Genomic DNA, 18509 nt, shown 5'->3' on the forward strand with positions numbered 1-18509 from the left:
AACATGTATTTATTTAGAACACATCATTCACTGGTTCATTCTCTGAGGATTCAGTTTGGAGATTCACATGTTTGTAGCAGGTCTCTTACTCTGTGTGTGAGGGTCCAGGTTCATTACTGAAGAGTGGAGGATTTCCTTTTGACCGGTCACTCTTCAGAGACACACAGCTGAACCCTGGAGACTCTGGTCTGTCCTCTTCCTCCTCATAATCACTCATCTTCAGTCTGAGAGGAAAAACACTGTGAGCTCAAACACACACAATGAAGCCAGGTACGTAAACTCAGTGTTTCTTCAAATATAACACAGTCAACCCTCCTACACTGTTTCTCTGTTGTCACGGTAACCTGAGACAGTTGTAGTGTTAATGTGTTGGACTCAGTCAATCACAGCGTTGAGTCAAACTGTTGATTGACTGACAGAAGTTCATCCTGAATCTTCTTCTCTCTAAAATCCACGAGTAGAAAACTGACCCAGAGTCTGTGACAGTGAAATAATATGAATGAATAATATAAATGAGCTGAACACTCACCAGCCTCAGACTTCACGTCTCCTCCGTCTGCTCCTTGAATTTAGAACGAGTCTGAACACTTTCACTGGAGGCTCCTCCTCCGCTCTGCACTTACTAAAAATTACATGACTGTGTGTGTGTGTGTTTGTTTGTGTGTGTGTGTGTGTGTGAGAGAGTGCGTGAGCGTTTGTGTGTGTTAGAGACCGTGAGACTGTGAGAGTGCCTGAGCGCGGGTTTGTGAGTGCGTGTATGTGTGTGTTCGCCCCTGTAACTCCTCACACACTTTAACCCTGTGTTACGTCCAGTCCGGATTATTAAGGTTATGTTGGCCTGATATTTATGGTTTATTCTTCTGTTCTGTGTTGTTATTGTTTACTCACCTCTCCTCTCATTTCAGACTCCTCATTCCCTCCCCTTGGGTGTGTTTTCCCGCCTCGTTGATAATCTGCCCCGCTTTGATTGTTTTCACCTGTTTCGTATTTACCTTGTGTATTTAGTCTGCGTGTCCCTGTCGTCTTTTGCCAGTTCGTCTTAGTTCTTGCATGTGTCTAGCATCCCAGCATTTATTCCTGATAGCTCTCTTGTTGCCGACCACTGCTTTGTTTAACGGATTCCGTCTCTGCCTCTCCCTTTCTGGATACTCTGCTCTATCTTGGACTGCCTGCCTGTTGACCGACCTTGGACCGTGTTCTCTACAAACCCTGTCGCTGCCTGTTTCCCTTTGGATTGTTGTACTTGTGTTTGGACTGCCTACTCCTGTACCGATACAAAACAGTAAAGCTTTTCGTTGCACTCACCTCTGTCTCCGAGTTGTGCGATTGGAGCCTCAGACTCTACTGCACCCGTTACACCCTGATGTCCTGTCTGTGTGCGTCTCGTGTTGTGTAGCAGGTTTAAACCTGTGTCTCATAAATTCTAGAGCGAATCAAACAAAGTGTCCTAATAACTCAGTATTTATTGTTAAAGTGTAAAATGAGAACAGGTCAGAGGAGGAAACACAACGGACTTATATCTATCTATCTATCCATCTCTCTCTATCTCTGCTCTGTCCTCCTCTTCCTCCTCATAACCACTCATCTTCTGTCTGAGAGGAAAAACACTGAGCTCACAGGAATCAGGACAAACCAGTGTGTTCAAGAAACACACCCAAAAATACCAAGCAAGGACACACACATACACACACACACACTCACTCAGGTGACTGCACCGTATGATTTTGAAAACACGTTCTGTTATTAAACACTTGATGAACAGATGTGATGATATAACAAGTGAAACTGTGAGTTAATTCTGTTAATTAGTCCTTTGAAGGCTCTTTGTTCCAGACCTGCTGTTCACATCTGTCTCTGGGATCCAGTGAAAAACACTGTGAGCTCAAACACACACTATGAAGCCAGGTAGTAAACCCAATGTTTCTTCAAATATAACAGAGTCAACCCTCCTACACTGTTTCCCTGTTGTCACGGTAACCTGAGACAGTTGTAGGTTTAATGTGTTGGACTGAGCCAATCACAGCGTTGAGTCAAACTGTTGATTTACTGACAGAAGTTCATCCTGAATCTTCTTTTCTCTAAAGTCCACAAGGAGAAAACTGACTCAGAGTCAGTGACAGTGAAGTAATATATGAATGAATAATATAAATGTTGCTGAACACTCACCAGCCTCAGACTTCACGTCTCCTCCGTCTGCTCCTTGAAGTTAGAACGAGTCTGAACGCTTTCAGTGGAGGCTCCTCCCCCTCTCTGCAGTTACTGGAAATCACATGACTCTGGGTGTGTGTGTGAGTGTGTTTGTGTGTTTGTGTGTGTGTGTGTGTGTATGAGAAAGAGACAGAAGGTATTTGGCAAACAGAACAGAGAGAGCCACGCTCATCCAGAATAAACAGATTTTAAAAGCCTCTATTGCCATGACAAACATTAAACTATTTCAACCTGTAACAGAGGCTGATGCTGACTTAATGTTTCCTCATCACATTTAAACATTTCAACATTTCAACTGTTCAGCTCAAATGTTTCTCTCCTCGATGTATTACAGTATTAGCTACATGGCAGAACTGGTAAGATGCACATACCAGGTATTTTCAAGCAAGGTCCATTTCATGTGTGCGTCTCCACTCAGGCCTTTAATCCACCCACTGTAATAAGTATGAGGTCTAGATCTCATCAGAGTAGATCAGCAATATATAAATACATGTAGAACAACTACAAGTTTACATGAGGCAGTAAGAGAGAGAGAGAGAGAGAGAGAGAGAGAGAGAGAGAGAGAGAGAGAGAGAGAGAGAGAGAGAGGTGTGAAGAAGAAGAGGTAAAGGATGGGACAGATCTGTATTAAAGGGAAAGTCCAGGAATCCTTTTAGAGACGTGTTTTCATTTCAACTGACATTCAGAGACTCAGACGAGGATCTTGATGAAGAAACTCAGACATGTTGATAGAACAGATCTCTCTGAGTGTGAGTCATGTGGCTTGATTGGAACAAAGGGCCTCGGAGGTACGAGCTCTTCTGAGTCGTTCTAGCTCCTGCACCAAGGAGGTGGAAGGATGTGATGTGTGTACGGAGAGAACCCATCCAGTCTCTTTAATCAATGATATGTATAACAAATATAAAGTTGTACTATCCTAAATAAAAAGAGATCAGAGACTTGAAGAATCAATGACACGACACATTAAATCCCCCCCCTCTTTGACTGACACTGTCAACAAGTCATGTTCACTCACACACACGTGAATATGATGACGTCACGTCTCATTCTGCACGATCCAGCCGCTCACTGATATAAAGCCACTGATCTGCCCTCAGGCTCGTTTCAGTCCTGGTGGAGGAGGATAGGGAAGTGCACTGTTTGGTGGGGGCAGTTGTTAATGTAATCCCACTGTATCAGAGCAGTATGTTATTATCACGTTGTCTATAATGCTGGAACACTTTTTAAATGCATTTGCAGATAATATCTAACAACAGGATTTGTTCTGCAACAGTAATGACTTTCTGTCTCCTGCATCAAGCACGTGTCATTTGATTTACAGGATTGTGTGAGTGTGAAGAAACCTTCAAGACCTGAAAACATGATCTGGTTTTTGCTCTTTTCTGTAGAAAGTTGTGTTTGCTGCATTTCATTTACCGTAATCATTCAGTACACGTTGTTCAGAATATCACATCAACACAGGGAACCAAGGTTTTGTTAAAGAGGAGTTTGATTTATAGGAATTGACTGTCATCATTCTGCTATTTCATTAAATTACATTGAACTGTATTTGAGATTGTGAAGAAATTCATGTAAGACAATAATGTACAGACTGATGCTAATAGTATACTGTAAATATAATAAAATACAGCACTATAGTGTGTTTAGTATGTGGACAGCACTAAACTGTTAATTAAGGTTACAGTAAGAAAGCGGTAAATCCCTGTGAACCTGCTGCCAGCAGTTTACTGTGAGAATGAGAAAACACAGCAGCGCACTGTAATTCAGTGGATTGTGTTATTACGGTCACACAGTGTAAAGTCGATGACAGTGTGAGTCCATGCTGTTTACAGTGTGGACATGAATTAATAAACTCATGCACGCGCTCTAGATCCTGTCGTGTCAGTGGCCAGAAGCAGGTGAAGTCAGGTGAGCTGCAGAGAGAGGAATGTTTCCACTTTGGTTTTCTATAGAAAGATCATTTCTTCTGGATCGTGGACGAGATGAATCACGGGAACATTCAGCCAACGTCCCGACAGAGGCCTCGCTGCTGGTTCACTGTCACGTTCACATCCGGTCGGTTTCCTGCTTCTCTTCTTCCCTCATCTCTCCTTCATCTGGGGACGTTTTTAGTTCCATCTTCACTCGATGTAGCACAGGAGCTGATCTGCTCCACTGAGACACTGTGCACGAGGCTCATTCATGCACGTGACACATCAGGATCCCGTTCACATTGATGTGAAACAGGAGGAAGCTGATGTGTGCGACCAGCTGTCGGTCACGTAGCCAGCGTCTCTTTCTGGGTCCGAGGCTCAATTGTTCTTTGCTTTTCTGGACCGTGTCTTGATGATGTTTAGCTGCAGAGTTGTGGAGGAGCTGATCAGGATCATTCATCACTCTCTGTGGATTTCCTCTTCCAGGGAATGTGAGATCTCGACTCTGTTCAGAATCCCTAGTTGGACCTTGCTGCTGGTGGCCAGTGGGAGAAGCACCACGTGGCCACAGGAGGCAACGAGCTGCTGGGAACTTGCTCTGCAGGTTGTACAGATTGGAGCTGGGAGCAGCGAACCAGAAACAAGAGGAACACTTCAGGGCCAGATGTTTGAAGTACATGGAGCTTCTTTACTACACTTTGCTTTAAGCTTGACCTTAAAACACTAAAGACATATTCAAAGAGACCAAGGGTCGACTCTCCGTTCTCAGCCACGCGGCGCCCCCTGCTGGTCTTTGCCTTACACACACATCAGTCAATAAATCAATCAAATTTTATTTGTATAGCCCATATTCACAAATCACAATTCGTCTCATAGGGCTTTAACATGGTGAGACATCCTCTGTCCTTAACCCTCAGCAAGAGTCATGAAAAACTACAACAACAAAATTAAATTATAGTTTTTAGCAGCATTGATGAGGGTAAACATTTTGAAGCATAACTTCAATACTATATGTCAAGCAGTCCTGCTGCATCATAGTCTCTGGTTATTTTACCTGCACCAAGGACGAGATGTTTCCACCTGTTTGTTTGAAGAGGAAAGAAAAGCAGAGTCATGATTCCAGTGAAGTCGGTGGAAGGATGTTTATTGAGCATTAAAGCAGAGACAAGTAGAAACAGAACTTTTCTCTCTGAGATGTTTTTCTTCTCGTTACATCTGGTTTGTCAAAGGAAATGATCCTTGTGTTTGACTCATAGACTGAATATAACGGCTTTGACTGGGATGTGCTGCTGTTATACTGCAGCGCCACCTGTGGGTCAAAAGTAGAAAAGCCACCACCGCTCTGCACCTGATGCAGAAATGAAAACGTCCCCTTTTTAAGTCCAGAGTTTTGATCTTTTGTGTCAAAGACAAAACTCTGATCTTAAACTCAAAGTGATTTCAATGTGTATAACTTTGTGTTGAACTAAATCAATTTGTGACGTGAATCCAGGAACTTTAAGATCATAAACAAACATCTACACAGAATGTGGTTCTACACAGATGGAGACATACTGAGGGACAAAGGTGGAAAATAATAAAGACAAACTTAAACACACTGTATGTGACTCTTTATAGAGGGTTTATATATTCTGGTTGTGTTGTGTCATTTCAATAAACACATTCTTCATGTGAATGAACACAATCGGGGCAGGAAGGTTGCTGGTTTGAATCCGGTTCAGATGGGTCTTCCTGTGTGGAGTCTGCATGTTCTCCCCGTGTTTTCTCCAGGTGCTCCGGCTTCATCTCACAAACACATGCAGGTTAGGGGTTGTGTAGATTGGAGACTACACACAAGCTGCTGCTGCTTCAGCCTCTGGATCCTCAGGACACAGCTCAGCCTCCGTCCACACACAATGTCCTCTTCACACTCAGTCCAACGAAGACCCCCACCAGCTGTTGAGAGAAGAAGACATCAGTGTCACAGAGACTCACTTCATCAGCTGTGAGTCAGTGATGCAGCACATCCAGTAGAAAGAGCAGCAGGGACTTCAGTCCTGTTCAGAGGTGGAGCAGCGTCCTCTCTGCTTCATGTTCACGTGTTGGAATGAACACGCTAAGAGCTCAGTGTGTGTCCTCTGCATGTCAAAGTGCAGAGTGGACACATGAGAGGTAGATTTACTGCTGTTACAGGTGAAGACATGTTTTACTGTGTGGTGATGAACATCTGCTTCTGACAAATTGTGACCTTTGAGGACACACACTGTCACACCGTCTCACTGTCTCTGAGGAGACACACTGTCTCACTGTCTCTGTGGACACATACTGTCTCACTGTCTCTGTGGACACATACTGTCTCACTGTCTCTGTGGACACACACTGTCTCACTGTCTCTGTGGCCACACACTGTCTCACTGACTCTGAGGACGATCACTGACTCTGTGGACACACACTGTCTCACTGTCTCTGAGGACACACACATGGACCTGTCTCCAGGAAGCTGACTGAGGTCATCTGGTGTGTTGGTGACACGATGAGTCTGGAGAGATTGAGATGTTCTGGGTGAGTTAGAGATCAACTGAACCAACCAGACGTTGATTTAAACTTCCCTTATCCGTCCCTTTAAGGAGAGTGTGCACCACACAACAGTGTAGAGTCACTGTGGTCAGTGGGCGGAGCTTTGATACGGGTTGATCTCCAACTTAACCTGGAGCAGGTGAGCCGTTCATCAGAAGTTACCATGGTGATTTACCTCGTTAAGAAGTGGGCGAGCTTCGTAGGACTGAAAAAACTAAACCTGAAGTTAACCTTATAACCACAAATCCTGTTTGGTAGCACAGACCCTGGATCTGTGATACTGACTGTGTTTAGTAAAATACTGATGAAAGCAGCGTGGACTGACTCCAACCATCTACTGACCTCAGAGTCTCCAGTCGACAGGTTGGACTCTGCTGTAGATCAAGCAGCTCCTTCACTGCTGAGTCCAGCAGGTCGTTGAAGCACAGATTCAGTTCTCTCAGATGAGAGGGGTTTGACCTCAGAGCTGAAGCCAGAGAAGAACAGCTGATCTCTGATAGACTGCACCACATCAACCTGGATAAAGAATAAAACTTAACTGTAAATTAAACTGAGTTCATGTGTGAAAATAACAGACACATATTCATGTCAGCACAGACTCATAACATGGAAGATAAATATGAAATCAGACATGTTGGACTAAAAACGAGTCCTGGTTCAGTGAAAATAGGTTATTTGGACCCAGTCTCTGTCCTGCAGATCAGTTTAGGAAATACAGAACTCAGTGTTTTAACAAGTAGCTAAATATTCGAAATGTCACAGATTAATTAATGAATGAGTTCACGTTATGTATGAAGAGGATTTATGTTAAATTAGAATTAAATGAGATAAATTGTGTATAAATGCTGGTTATAGATATGAGATCTACAAAAGTCAGTCAGTGAACTGACGTCAGAGTCTCTAGTCGACAGGTTGGACTCTGTAGAAAACCACACAGCTCCTTCACTCCTGAGTCCTGCAGCTTGTTTTCAGTCAGATCCAGTTTTGTCAGATGACAGGGGTTTGACCTCAGAGCTGAAGCCAGAGAAGAACAGCTGATCTCTGACAGTCCGCAGAGACTCAACCTGGATAAAGAAATATGAATATTAGAATGTGTCTTCCTGTTGTTGTTGATCGTCATCATTAGGGATGGGTATCGTTTGGTTTTTATCCGATACCGGTTCCTAACCGATACTTTTAAAACGATACCGATGCCTAAACGGTGCCTGAACCAATACTTTTTCAAAAAAGTGCACAAAACAATGCTTGACTAAGAAAGGCTGTTTTTATTGCCTAATATATGAACTGTTTAAAGTAGATTATAAATATAAATAAATACAAAACCCTTTTTAACTTAAAACTATGAATAACATACGAACTGTTAACAAAAGTTTACACTATACTTAAATAAATAAAAATAAATGCAAAACACACACACTCTGACTCGTGACTCTGACTTCGGTGCCTGAGCCAATTGAAGACTGAGGGTCGCTTTTCCATCACTCAGAGACCCCCCCCGTGTCTCCGCGGCTGGGGCTGTCGCAGGCAGGCTTCGGCCCGCCTTCGTCCCCCTAAAATGCGGTTGCTTTTATGAAACATTTCTCGGCGTGGTCTTCGTTCCTCCCGCCCCGAGCCTTTCCAAGCCGACCCGGAGAGATCCCACCCCCCCACCTGCACGGGAGCCCTGACGCACGCGGCGCGGGCAGCGCGCCGACAACAGTCTGTCCACCGGCAGCCGCGCCCGCGGGGGCCCAACGGGAGCCCCCGCTTCCAGTGAAGGAAGGAGTGGAAGTGTGAGGAGGTGGGACGAGCGGAGACCTCAGTCTTCAATTGGCTCAGGAACCGAAATGAGGCACCGAAATCTCCGTTGCATTTCGTTCCGGGTAGGTACCTGTTGTATTGGAACCGGTTCCATATTGGAACCGGTTCTCGGTACCCAACCCTAGTCATCATGTCAACACAGACTCTCTACATGCTGCTGACCTCAGTCCAGTCTGTGACCTGAAGATAAATATCAGATCAGACATGTTGGACCATTGTTTCATTCATCAGCTTCTTCTCTGTGTGTTGGTCACTGAGCAGGTTTGTGTAATTAAACACTGTTTAAAGTAGGGACGGCTCCTGTTGTCACTTCCTGTTTGTTTCTATACTTATCAACTGTCCAACGTGTTTCAATAAGAATGTGTCTTATTTTGAAAACCTGAGGAGGACGAGTGCTCGGCCTCAGTCCACATGTTATTTACTGACACTTTCTCAGTGATCAGGAGCAGGTGAGTGCAGGTGAATGGAGTTGATGAGGTGGACGTGACTGACAGGCTGGGTGAGGGACAGATGACTGAGGGACAGTGAGCAGAGCAGAACTGAGACAAGTTAAATGAATAATGACCCAATGAGAAAGAAATTCTGAAAAGTGAAGAAGGATTTAATGACCCCAGAGTCTCCAGTCGACAGTTTGGACTCTCCAGTCCAGAACACAGCAGCTTCACTCCTGAATCCTTCAGGTCGTTTCCACTCAGATCCAGTTCTCTCAGATGTGAGGGGTCTGACTTCAGAGCTGAGGATACGACTTCACAGTGAGTCTCTGAGAGTCCACAACCACAGAGTCTGTAATTAAAGAAAATATCAAATCTGTGACAATTAAATCAGAAAACACAACATTCATACAAAAACCTCTTTGTTAAAAACTCCTAAAGAGAATCCTTTCAAATTTGGTCTAAGCATTCATTCAGACTAATAGAGGAACTCATTAGATTCAATAAGAGGTCAAAGGTCAAGGTCACAGAACATGTCCTCTTTAACATGATATCTCAAGTCTGTCTTTAGGGGATTTCCTCACATTTAGACCCAATTTTAAACTGATTAGATTTCAGTGGTCAACATATTGTTGTGAATACAACATGTCAGGAACCTGGTGGGACGGACACTGCACTGGTTGGTGGTGGAGGACAAACTCAGGGTGGGAACTCTAGTTAGACCAGCAAGAAGAATAAACTATATTTCCTGCTTCTTCAGTTTCAAGGAACCGCCAGTGATTCTCATCCACAACACTGATTCAGTGATCGTCTCCTCACACTGTACTAGCTGTTTGATCATTCATATTATATATATATATATATATACATATACACACTTTAAAATAGACTCATAGGGTTTTAAGTGCATTTCCGCAAAAGTTGCAGCAGTGTTAGCCTCCAAAGCTATAGTCTGTGTGTGTCTGTGTGTGTGTCTGTGTCTGTGTGTGTGTCTGTGTGTGTGTCTGTCTGTGTGTGTGTCTGTGTGTCTGTGTGTGTGTGTCTGTATGTGTTTGTGTGTGTCTGTGTGTCTGTCTGTGTGTGTTTGTGTGTGTCTGTGTGTCTGTGTGTGTGTCTGTGTGTGTGTGTCTGTGTGTGTCTGTGTGTGTGTGCGCGCTCTAAGAATATATGCCCTGTATGAATAAATATACACATACAATTATATACTGTATACACATATCTAATGCATGTATTTAAATAATGTACATCCTTATCAAAAGGTGTAGTAGTTTGAAAATTGTAGCTTCAATGAAGAAACACAACAAACTGATACAGAAGTATATGTGTAGGACAGTGACTTAAAATTATTTTAACAACCATAAATATGCAATGATTTAAGACGTGAAACTGGATGTGTGTGTGTGTGAGTGACAGGGGGGGCGAGGGGTGACGGGGGGGGTGGAGCAGTGAGAGGGGGGGAGGTGGGGGCACTCAAAAGAGGTCAATCTGAGGAGGACTGTTTTTGACAGGGTAACAAGGGTGCTGTTTTAAATGATCCTTGTGGTATTTTGACCAAAACATGTTACAGACATTTCATTAAGACCCCAAGGAACCATATCAACTTGTGGTAAAATGGGCATACGAGGGGACCTTTAAGTACCTCAGAGTCTCCAGTCGACAGTTTGGACTCTCCAGTCCAGAACACAGCAGCTTCACTTTTGAATCCTGCAGGTGGCTTCCACACAGATCCAGTTCTCTCAGATGTGAGGGGTCTGACTTCAGAGCTGAGGATACGACTTCCCAGTGAGTCTCTGAGAGGAAACAACCAGTGAGTCTGTAATTAAAGAAAATATCAAATCTGTGAGAATTAAATCAGAAAAAACAACATTCATTCAAAACGTGATCATGTGACCCTCACCCTGGTAAATCCCCTCTTTGTTAAAAACTCCTCAAGAGAATCCTTTCAGATTTGATCCAAGCTTCATTCAGACTAACAGAGGAACTCATTAGATTCAGGTGGTCAAAGGTCAAGGTCACAAAACATGTTCATGGCCTCTTGAACATTATATCTCAAGTCTGTCTTTTGGGGGATTTCCTCACATTTTGACTCAAAGAGAAACTGATTAGATTTCAGTGGTGTTGTGCAATAGGAGTAGACTTGACGTTGGCTAATTATTAATAATCATGAAATATGATTATTAAAATAAAAATTATCTATCAAAAATAATTAAATTATTAATTGAAGATGATCAGTAATCAAATAACAATAAAACCACTAATGAGAAAATAGGAATTATCAATTAGAAAGTACAAGCTATCAATTAACAATGATAAGGTTATCAACCAAGAATAATGAAAATAATTAGTCAAAAAACCATAAAATTATCAATTCAAGAATAATACTATCTATATTAATAATTGAGAAAGGGGGGCACCACCCTGGTTTCCCAGGGACCAACGATGTCAAGCTATAATTATCAGTCTCATAATGATAAATGTCAAATTAATAATGTCAATATTTTAATATTAACGATTACTTAATAAACAGTGAAGGCTTCTAAGTTCGAGCACAGGCAATCATAATCCAGCTGCAATCACACACTTATGCACAAATAATCACAGACTACAGATACTTTAATTACAAAAGTATTTATTAAAAAGGGGAAATAAAGTTATAATGTTATTCAATGATTTATCATTTTAACAAGCTCCAATATTTCAAAGATAAACACAGCAGCAGCACTTATCACAATTCAGAAAATACATGTAAAACCTGCGGTCTACCTATGTATGTCTGTCTCTGTGTGTGTGTGTCTGTGTCAAAGTGTCTCTCTGTGTGGGTGTGTCTATGTGTGTGTATGTGAAATAAAGTTAGTGTTATTTAATGATTTATCATTTTAACAAACTCCCATATTTCAAAGATAACAACAGCAGCTTATCACAATTTAGAACACGCATGTAACCTCTGGTCCATCTATGTGTCTCTGTGTGTGTGTATCTGTCTGTGTCTATCAAAGTGTGTGTATGTGTGTGTGTGTGTGTGTGTGTGTGTGTGTGTGTGTGTGTGTGTGTGTGTGTGTGTGTGTGTGTGTGTGTGTGTGTGCGAGAGAGAGAGAAAAAGAAGGGGGCGTGGCGATGACGCGTAGTGACATCACGTCTAAGATGGAGGCCGATCATGATTCGTGGAATCAAGGCCTAAAAACTCTCAAAATGGCGGATTGACTACAAAACAAGATGGCGGAGCCGTTATGAATTTAGAGCCAGGATGGGAGGAGAGAGAGAGCGGAGGCGTGGCAATAATAGACTCAAAATGGTGGGTTAACTTGCGTTATTCAAGATGGAGTCTATGTTAATGACACCATGTGGCCGGAGTGCACACTAGTGGTCGTCACATGAATTACACAAAGGAAATTTTAGACAAAGAGAATTCTTATCTCTGCTTGGCTTTGGGGGCCGAATGGTTTCCAGATGTGTTCAGCCTCTCTAAGCATAGATTTAACTATGTGACATGACCTGTATTATAAATACAGGTCAGAAGTGTGTATAGGTCGGTTTAGAAGGAGAGAGAGAGAGAGAGAGAGAGAGAAGACATGTAAGGAGAGTTCAAAGAAGCTCTTATAAATACACGCCTGAGATGAGTTAACAGTGATTCACCCCTCAGCCCTCAAGCGAGCGTTGTGGGCCGAGGTTCTGATCGGTGAAATCACTGCAGACTCACACAGACTTTAACAGTGCGGGCGGAGGCTTTCCTCGCGGCCTCAAGCACTAACACAAAACCCGGAAATGAACCGGAAGTAGCGGCTCGTCGTAGCCGGCTAAAACAATGAGACTCAGCGGTCTCGCAACAAATACAATCAAATATTAAATAATATGCTACGTATCAAAACTAACATCTGCCCAGACAACATAAGTCTCTTACTGTACAACCCTCGCGATGTGCCTGCGACTCGGCGCGAATGTGTCGGGGGCCAGTGAATCACGTGGTCTCTCTCACGAGCGGAGCTCCTGGCTCGGCCGCTGGACCGGAAAAGGAAGCGAATTATTCCTGCTGTCTTGACGGAATGAAACTTCGCCTTTCTTCTGTAACAGCGGAGAACGTGCTGGTCTACAGGAACGGAGTGGATTGCCTCTTACTCCTCAGCGGGATGAACGTCGCGCTTCTGCAGGGGACGGCTGGTTTGAGGCCGTTTGTAGATCGTTGGAAAAACAAAAGTAAAGTCCGTGGGGAAAATGAAACAGTTTGAGATCGTCCAGCGAGCAATTTCCTGTTTGATCTTTCCAAGTTAAAACAGGAAAGGTCCTTTCCAAAATAAAAACGTCGACTAAGATAAATGAATGAAATGAATTGAAACAAACATCTTATTGCCTCCTTAAGCAACGGGAACCTCTGGTCAGACCTGAGGAGGCCTAACTGGAATGTCAGTGCTGGAGTGAAAAAGAGCAGTTAAGAGAAAAGTAGTTCCCTCCTTAAGTTGCTGGAACCTCTGGACAGACCCGAAAGGGCCTGATGGGAACGTCAGCATCGGAGGAAAAAGAGAAGTTAGTTGCCTCCTTAAGTTGCTGGGTTAACTGGTGAGACCCCGGGGGGGGGGGGGTCCCGTTGTCACATCAGCATCGGAGTGAAGAGAGAAAGAAGTTTGTGAGCTCAGCCTTTTTATGTCTCAGGTGACTCCCCCCTGGGAGGAGGGGTCAGGGGTCAGTGTGGCCCCCGGCCAATTGAATTGTCAGGATTTGGCCCCCAGGGGCGGGCTTACATTGGGGGCCCAGGAAGTGACCTGCTGCCACATGGTGATAAGGGCCACATGCTGGATTTTTAAATGTAAGGGGTTTCCCGAGCCTGGCCTAAGGTTTTACGACTCTTTGTTCTAAGTCAGGACTCTACCCCAACAGTGGTCAAAGGTCAAAGGTCACAGTGAACTCATGTTATTGTGAAGTCAACATGTCAGGAACCTGGAGGGACGGACACTGCACTGGTTGGTGGTGGAGGACAAACACAGGGTGGGAACTCTAGTTTGACCAGAAAGAAGAATAAACTATATTTCCTGCTTCTTCAGTGATTCAGTGATCGTCTCCTCACACTGTGCAAGCTGTTTGATCATATATATACAGTATATATAATAACCTCCCTTGGCCCCACATGGTCGTATGTCTGAACCCTCAAACTCCAGCACAGTGATCACATTAGATTTCACTCTCCCCATCTGATCTAGATGTTCTCATATTTACATGAGAACAATTAGAATGAATATGTACATAATAATACACACACACACACACACACACACACACACACACACACACACACACACACACACACACACACACACACACAGAGTGTATTTGAAGAACGACTCATCTCCACTGATTGAACATGTTATTGATCATGTCTGGACTCACCGAGCCTTCCTGCAGTTCCTTACAACTGGGATCAGTCTCTGTCGACCCTGGTATGATGTGTTGAACATCCCCAGGTGCAACTCATCCAGAACCTCCTCAGACATCTGCAGCATGTAGGCCAGAGCTGAGCAGTGGATCTCAGAGAGTTTCTCCTTCCATGTGTTCCCATACGTCAGGAACTGTTTCATCTGCTGATGAACTGAGTGGTCGTTCATCTCAGTCAGACAGTGGAAGATGTTGATGCTTCTGTCAGGAGAAATGTCATCAGTCTTCATCTCCTTCAGGTTGTTGATGATTCTCTGGAGGATCTCTGGATTGTTCCCTGTCCGACCCAGCAGACCTCCTAAGACTCTCTGGTTGGACTCCAGACTGAGGCCGTGAAGGAAGCGAACAAACAGGTCAAGATGACCATTTGTACTAGTGAAGGATTTCTCCATGGTCTTCTTCAGGAGGTCATCTAGGGAGAAGGTACTGTCTGTGTCCCCACATGTTCCCAAGAAGTTCTTGAGTTCTTCTGTGTTCCTCTCGGTGTAACAGTGGAACATGTAGACTGCAGCCAGAAACTCCTGAACGCTCAGATGAACAAAGCAGTAGACTGATTTCTGGAAGATCACACACTCTCTTCTGGAGATCTCAGTAAAAACTCCTGAGTACACCGAGGCCTCTGTGACATTAAGACCACACAGCTCCAGGTCTTCTTGGTAGAACATGATGTTTCCTTTCCTCAGATGTTTAAGTGCCAGCCTCCCCAGAGGCAGGAGAACGTCCCTGTCAGCCTCCGTCAGCTGCTGTGGAGTCGTCTTATGTCCCTCGTACTTGTTGTTCTTTCTCTTTGTCTGAACCAGCAGGAAGTGTGAGTACAGGTCAGTCAGGGTCTTGGGCAGCTCTCCTCTCTGCTCTGTGGTCAACATGTGCTCCAGAACTGTAGCACTGATCCAGCAGAAGACTGGGATTTGACACATGATGTGGAGGCTCCTGGACGTCTTGATGTGTGAGATGATTCTGCTGCACAGCTCTTCATCACTGAATCTCCTCCTGAAGTACTCCTCCTTCTGGGCGTCAGTGAAGCCTCGTACTTCTGTGACCCTGTCGACACATGCAGGAGGGATCTGATTGGCCGCCACAGGTCTGGAGGTGATCCAGACGAGAGCCGAGGGAAGCAGATTCCCCCGGATGAGGTTTGTCAGCAGCACGTTGACTGATGACCTGTGTGTGACCTCAGATACAAGCTCCCTGTGGTTGAAGTCCAGAGAAGGTCTGCTTTCATCCAGGCCGTCAAAGATGAACAAAGGTTTACAGACAGCGAGCGTCTCTGCCGTGAGCTTCTGTAACGCTGGATGGAAAACACGGAGCAGCGTGAGGAGACTGTGCTGCTGGTCCTTCACCAGGTTCAGCTCCCTGAACGAAAGCACAGTCAGCAGACCCACATCCTGGTTCTCTAAACCCTCTGCCCAGTCCAGAGTGAACTTCTGCACCGAGAAGGTTTTTCCAACGCCAGCGACGCCGTTGGTCAGGACGACTCTGATGCTGCTCTGCTGGTCAGTGGAGGCTTTAAAGATGTCGTGGCACCTGATGGGAGTGTCGTGGAGGATCTTCTTCTTGGAAGCCGTCTCAAGCTGCCTCACCTCATGTTGAGTATTAACCTCTTCACTCTGTCCCTCTGTGATGTAGAGCTCAGTGTAGATCCTGTTGAGGAGGGTTCTACTTCCTGTTGCATCATTTCCTTCAGTCACATGTTCACATCTCGTGCTCAGACTGAGTTTATGTTCATCTAAAACCTCCTGCAGACCAGGATCTGCTGAAAGACAAGAAACAATGTCAGAGACAGAGAATCTGATGATTGATTTCAACAGATACAGAAAAACTACAGAAAATAAAAGATTTTTAACTTTGTGCTTTTCTAACGATGTTAAATGTTGATGCTGTATTAAGGAACAAAATAAAACCACATGTGCTGTTGTCAGAAGTGAAGACATCAGCAGACACATGTACAGTGCTGCTCTGACCTGCTGTCTGAGATCCAGCTCCTGTTCGGGATCTTTTTCCACACTGGGGACAGGAGGAGTCTCCTGAAGAACTAGACTGGTCCCAGTATGAGGTGATGCACTGTCTGCAGAACCAGTGTCCACAGCTGGTGGAGACTGGATCCTTCAGGACGTCCTGACATGAAGCACAGCAGGACGACTGCTCCTCCTCAGAAACATGACTCCTCTTCCTCTCCCTGTGAAGACATTTCCTGATAACTCAAATGTCACAGTCACAGGTTGTCATTACTTCTGTCAAGGAAGTTTTGTTTTCACCCAGTGTGTTTGTGTGTTGGTTGGTTTGTTAGCGGGATTATAAAAAACACCAGAATACCAGTAAAATTAGTGGAAGGGTGTGGTCTGTGAACCAGATCGGAGGGGGGGGGGGTCGTCTTTCACAGACATGTTCAGAGGACTGATGTTTACCAGTGTGTGGAATTTGGTGCAGATCCAAATCAAAATGAGTCTCTAGTGGATTTCAAAGCTGTTTCATAAGGAGCGTGTTGGTTCTTGGTGGAGGTCTGAGCTCTTTGAGTGATTCTGAGAGATTAGTCACCAACTTCAATGAAGCTGTGTCCTAATGCAGGGGCCACACTAGAGGAAACTAGATCCTCTTCAGAGCAGGTCCCAGTAGAAACAGTCTCTTACTCTGTGTGTGAGGGTGCAGGTTCATTACTGAAGTTTAGAGGAGTTCTTCTGGACCAGTCACTCTTCAGAGACAGACAGCTGGACCCTGGAGACTCTGCTCTCAGTCTGTGGTCCTGACCTCTGCAAACACAAACATGTTTTATTCAGAACACATCATTCACTGGTTACTTCTCTGAGGATTCAGTTTGGAGCTTCACATGTTTGTAGCAGGTCTCTTACTTTGTGTGTGAGGGTCCAGGTTCATTACTGAATAATGGAGGCTCTCTTCTGGACCAGTCACTCTTCAGAGACAGACAGCTGGACCCTGGAGACTTTGCTCTCAGTCTGTGGTCCTGACCTCTGCAAACACAAACATGTTTTTATTCAGAACACATCATTCACTGGTTCATTCTCTGAGGATTCAGTTTGGAGCTTCACATGTTTGTAGCAGGTCTCTTACTTTGTGTGTGAGGGTCCAACTTGCTCTGAAGTGTCCTCGTCCATGTTGCACCCGGCCGGCTGCGGCTCAGTTGTGGTTCAGGCCGCGCTGCTCTTCTAGATATTCAAGGTCTGGTCTATTTCCTTCTGGTTCTGCTCTCAGTTTACAGCAGAACACAGTGAAATGATCTTTCTCACCGGTTTCAATGTTTATCTGTTGAAAACGTCACAAACACAAATATTTGCAACACTTCCTGTAACCGACCCATTTCCAAATAAAAGCACTCCAGCGTTTCTGTCGACTGAATCAATTAATTTATTTTTTTAATGTTTTTATTGTGAAATAAATGCAGGGCTTCATAGTTTGTAGTACTGGTATTTATTTGAGGACACAGGACTTCTTGAATACAAGGAAATACAGTGATCACATCAGAAACCTCAGGAAGGCTGTAGTTACACTAAAAGTAAAAACTTCCGGTGAAGGACAATAGTCTCTCTCTCTCTCTCTCTCTCTCTCTCTCTCTCTCTCTCTCTCTCTCTCTCTCTCTCTCTCTCTCTCTCTCTCCTGACAGGTGACCTCAGGAAGCCTCCATTACTTTGGGATATTTCAATCAATCACTAGATTTATTTAGCCAGTTTCAACCATTTCACAGAGAACATTATTAAATTAATTATATGGATATATTTTTTTGGGTACCAGCCAATAAGGGTGTGGAGGTGTACTATTGTACAAGTGCAATAATAAAGTTCCCTTTCGTGTAATATTTGTTTATGTCATCTATACATCCACCAATAAACCTGCATAGCCACAAACAAACGTTGAATAAATAAGTATTTTTGCAACTTGAGCATTTCCTGATCTACACTCAAACCAATCAACTACATTAAAGTTAATGAATACAAGTTTGTAAAAGTTCATGTGTCCTTCAACCCCCGGCCACTAAGAGACGGAAACTCCACATCTAGTATCATGTTCACGTCATAAAGGCTGGAAATGAATTACAGAACTTTATAGACAATAACACTGAGAGCACATCAGTCAGCAGCTTGAAGCAGCACTCTGTATCTCCACTCAGTTCTATGGCTTTGTGCCCAAATGAAGGTCAAACACAAGCACTTCAACTTTATATTCACTT

General features: G+C 44.0%; 1 protein-coding gene across 1 annotated transcript; it reads right to left on the bottom strand.

Moving 5' to 3' along the window:
- Nucleotides 1-5248: 5248 nt before the first annotated feature.
- LOC133001261 (NACHT, LRR and PYD domains-containing protein 12-like) lies at nt 5249-16077 on the bottom strand (the record flags this gene model as incomplete). The annotated part of the gene is made up of 6 exons (XM_061070793.1): nt 5249-6056; nt 7020-7193; nt 7568-7741; nt 9087-9260; nt 10548-10721; nt 14285-16077. Coding segments are annotated over 6 exons (2514 nt in total), but the record flags the coding sequence as incomplete, so codon positions are not given.
- Between the last annotated feature and the right edge of the window lie 2432 nt (nt 16078-18509).

This window comes from Limanda limanda, chromosome 5, assembly GCF_963576545.1.
Source record: "Limanda limanda chromosome 5, fLimLim1.1, whole genome shotgun sequence".
NCBI classification, from domain to species: domain Eukaryota; kingdom Metazoa; phylum Chordata; class Actinopteri; order Pleuronectiformes; family Pleuronectidae; genus Limanda; species Limanda limanda.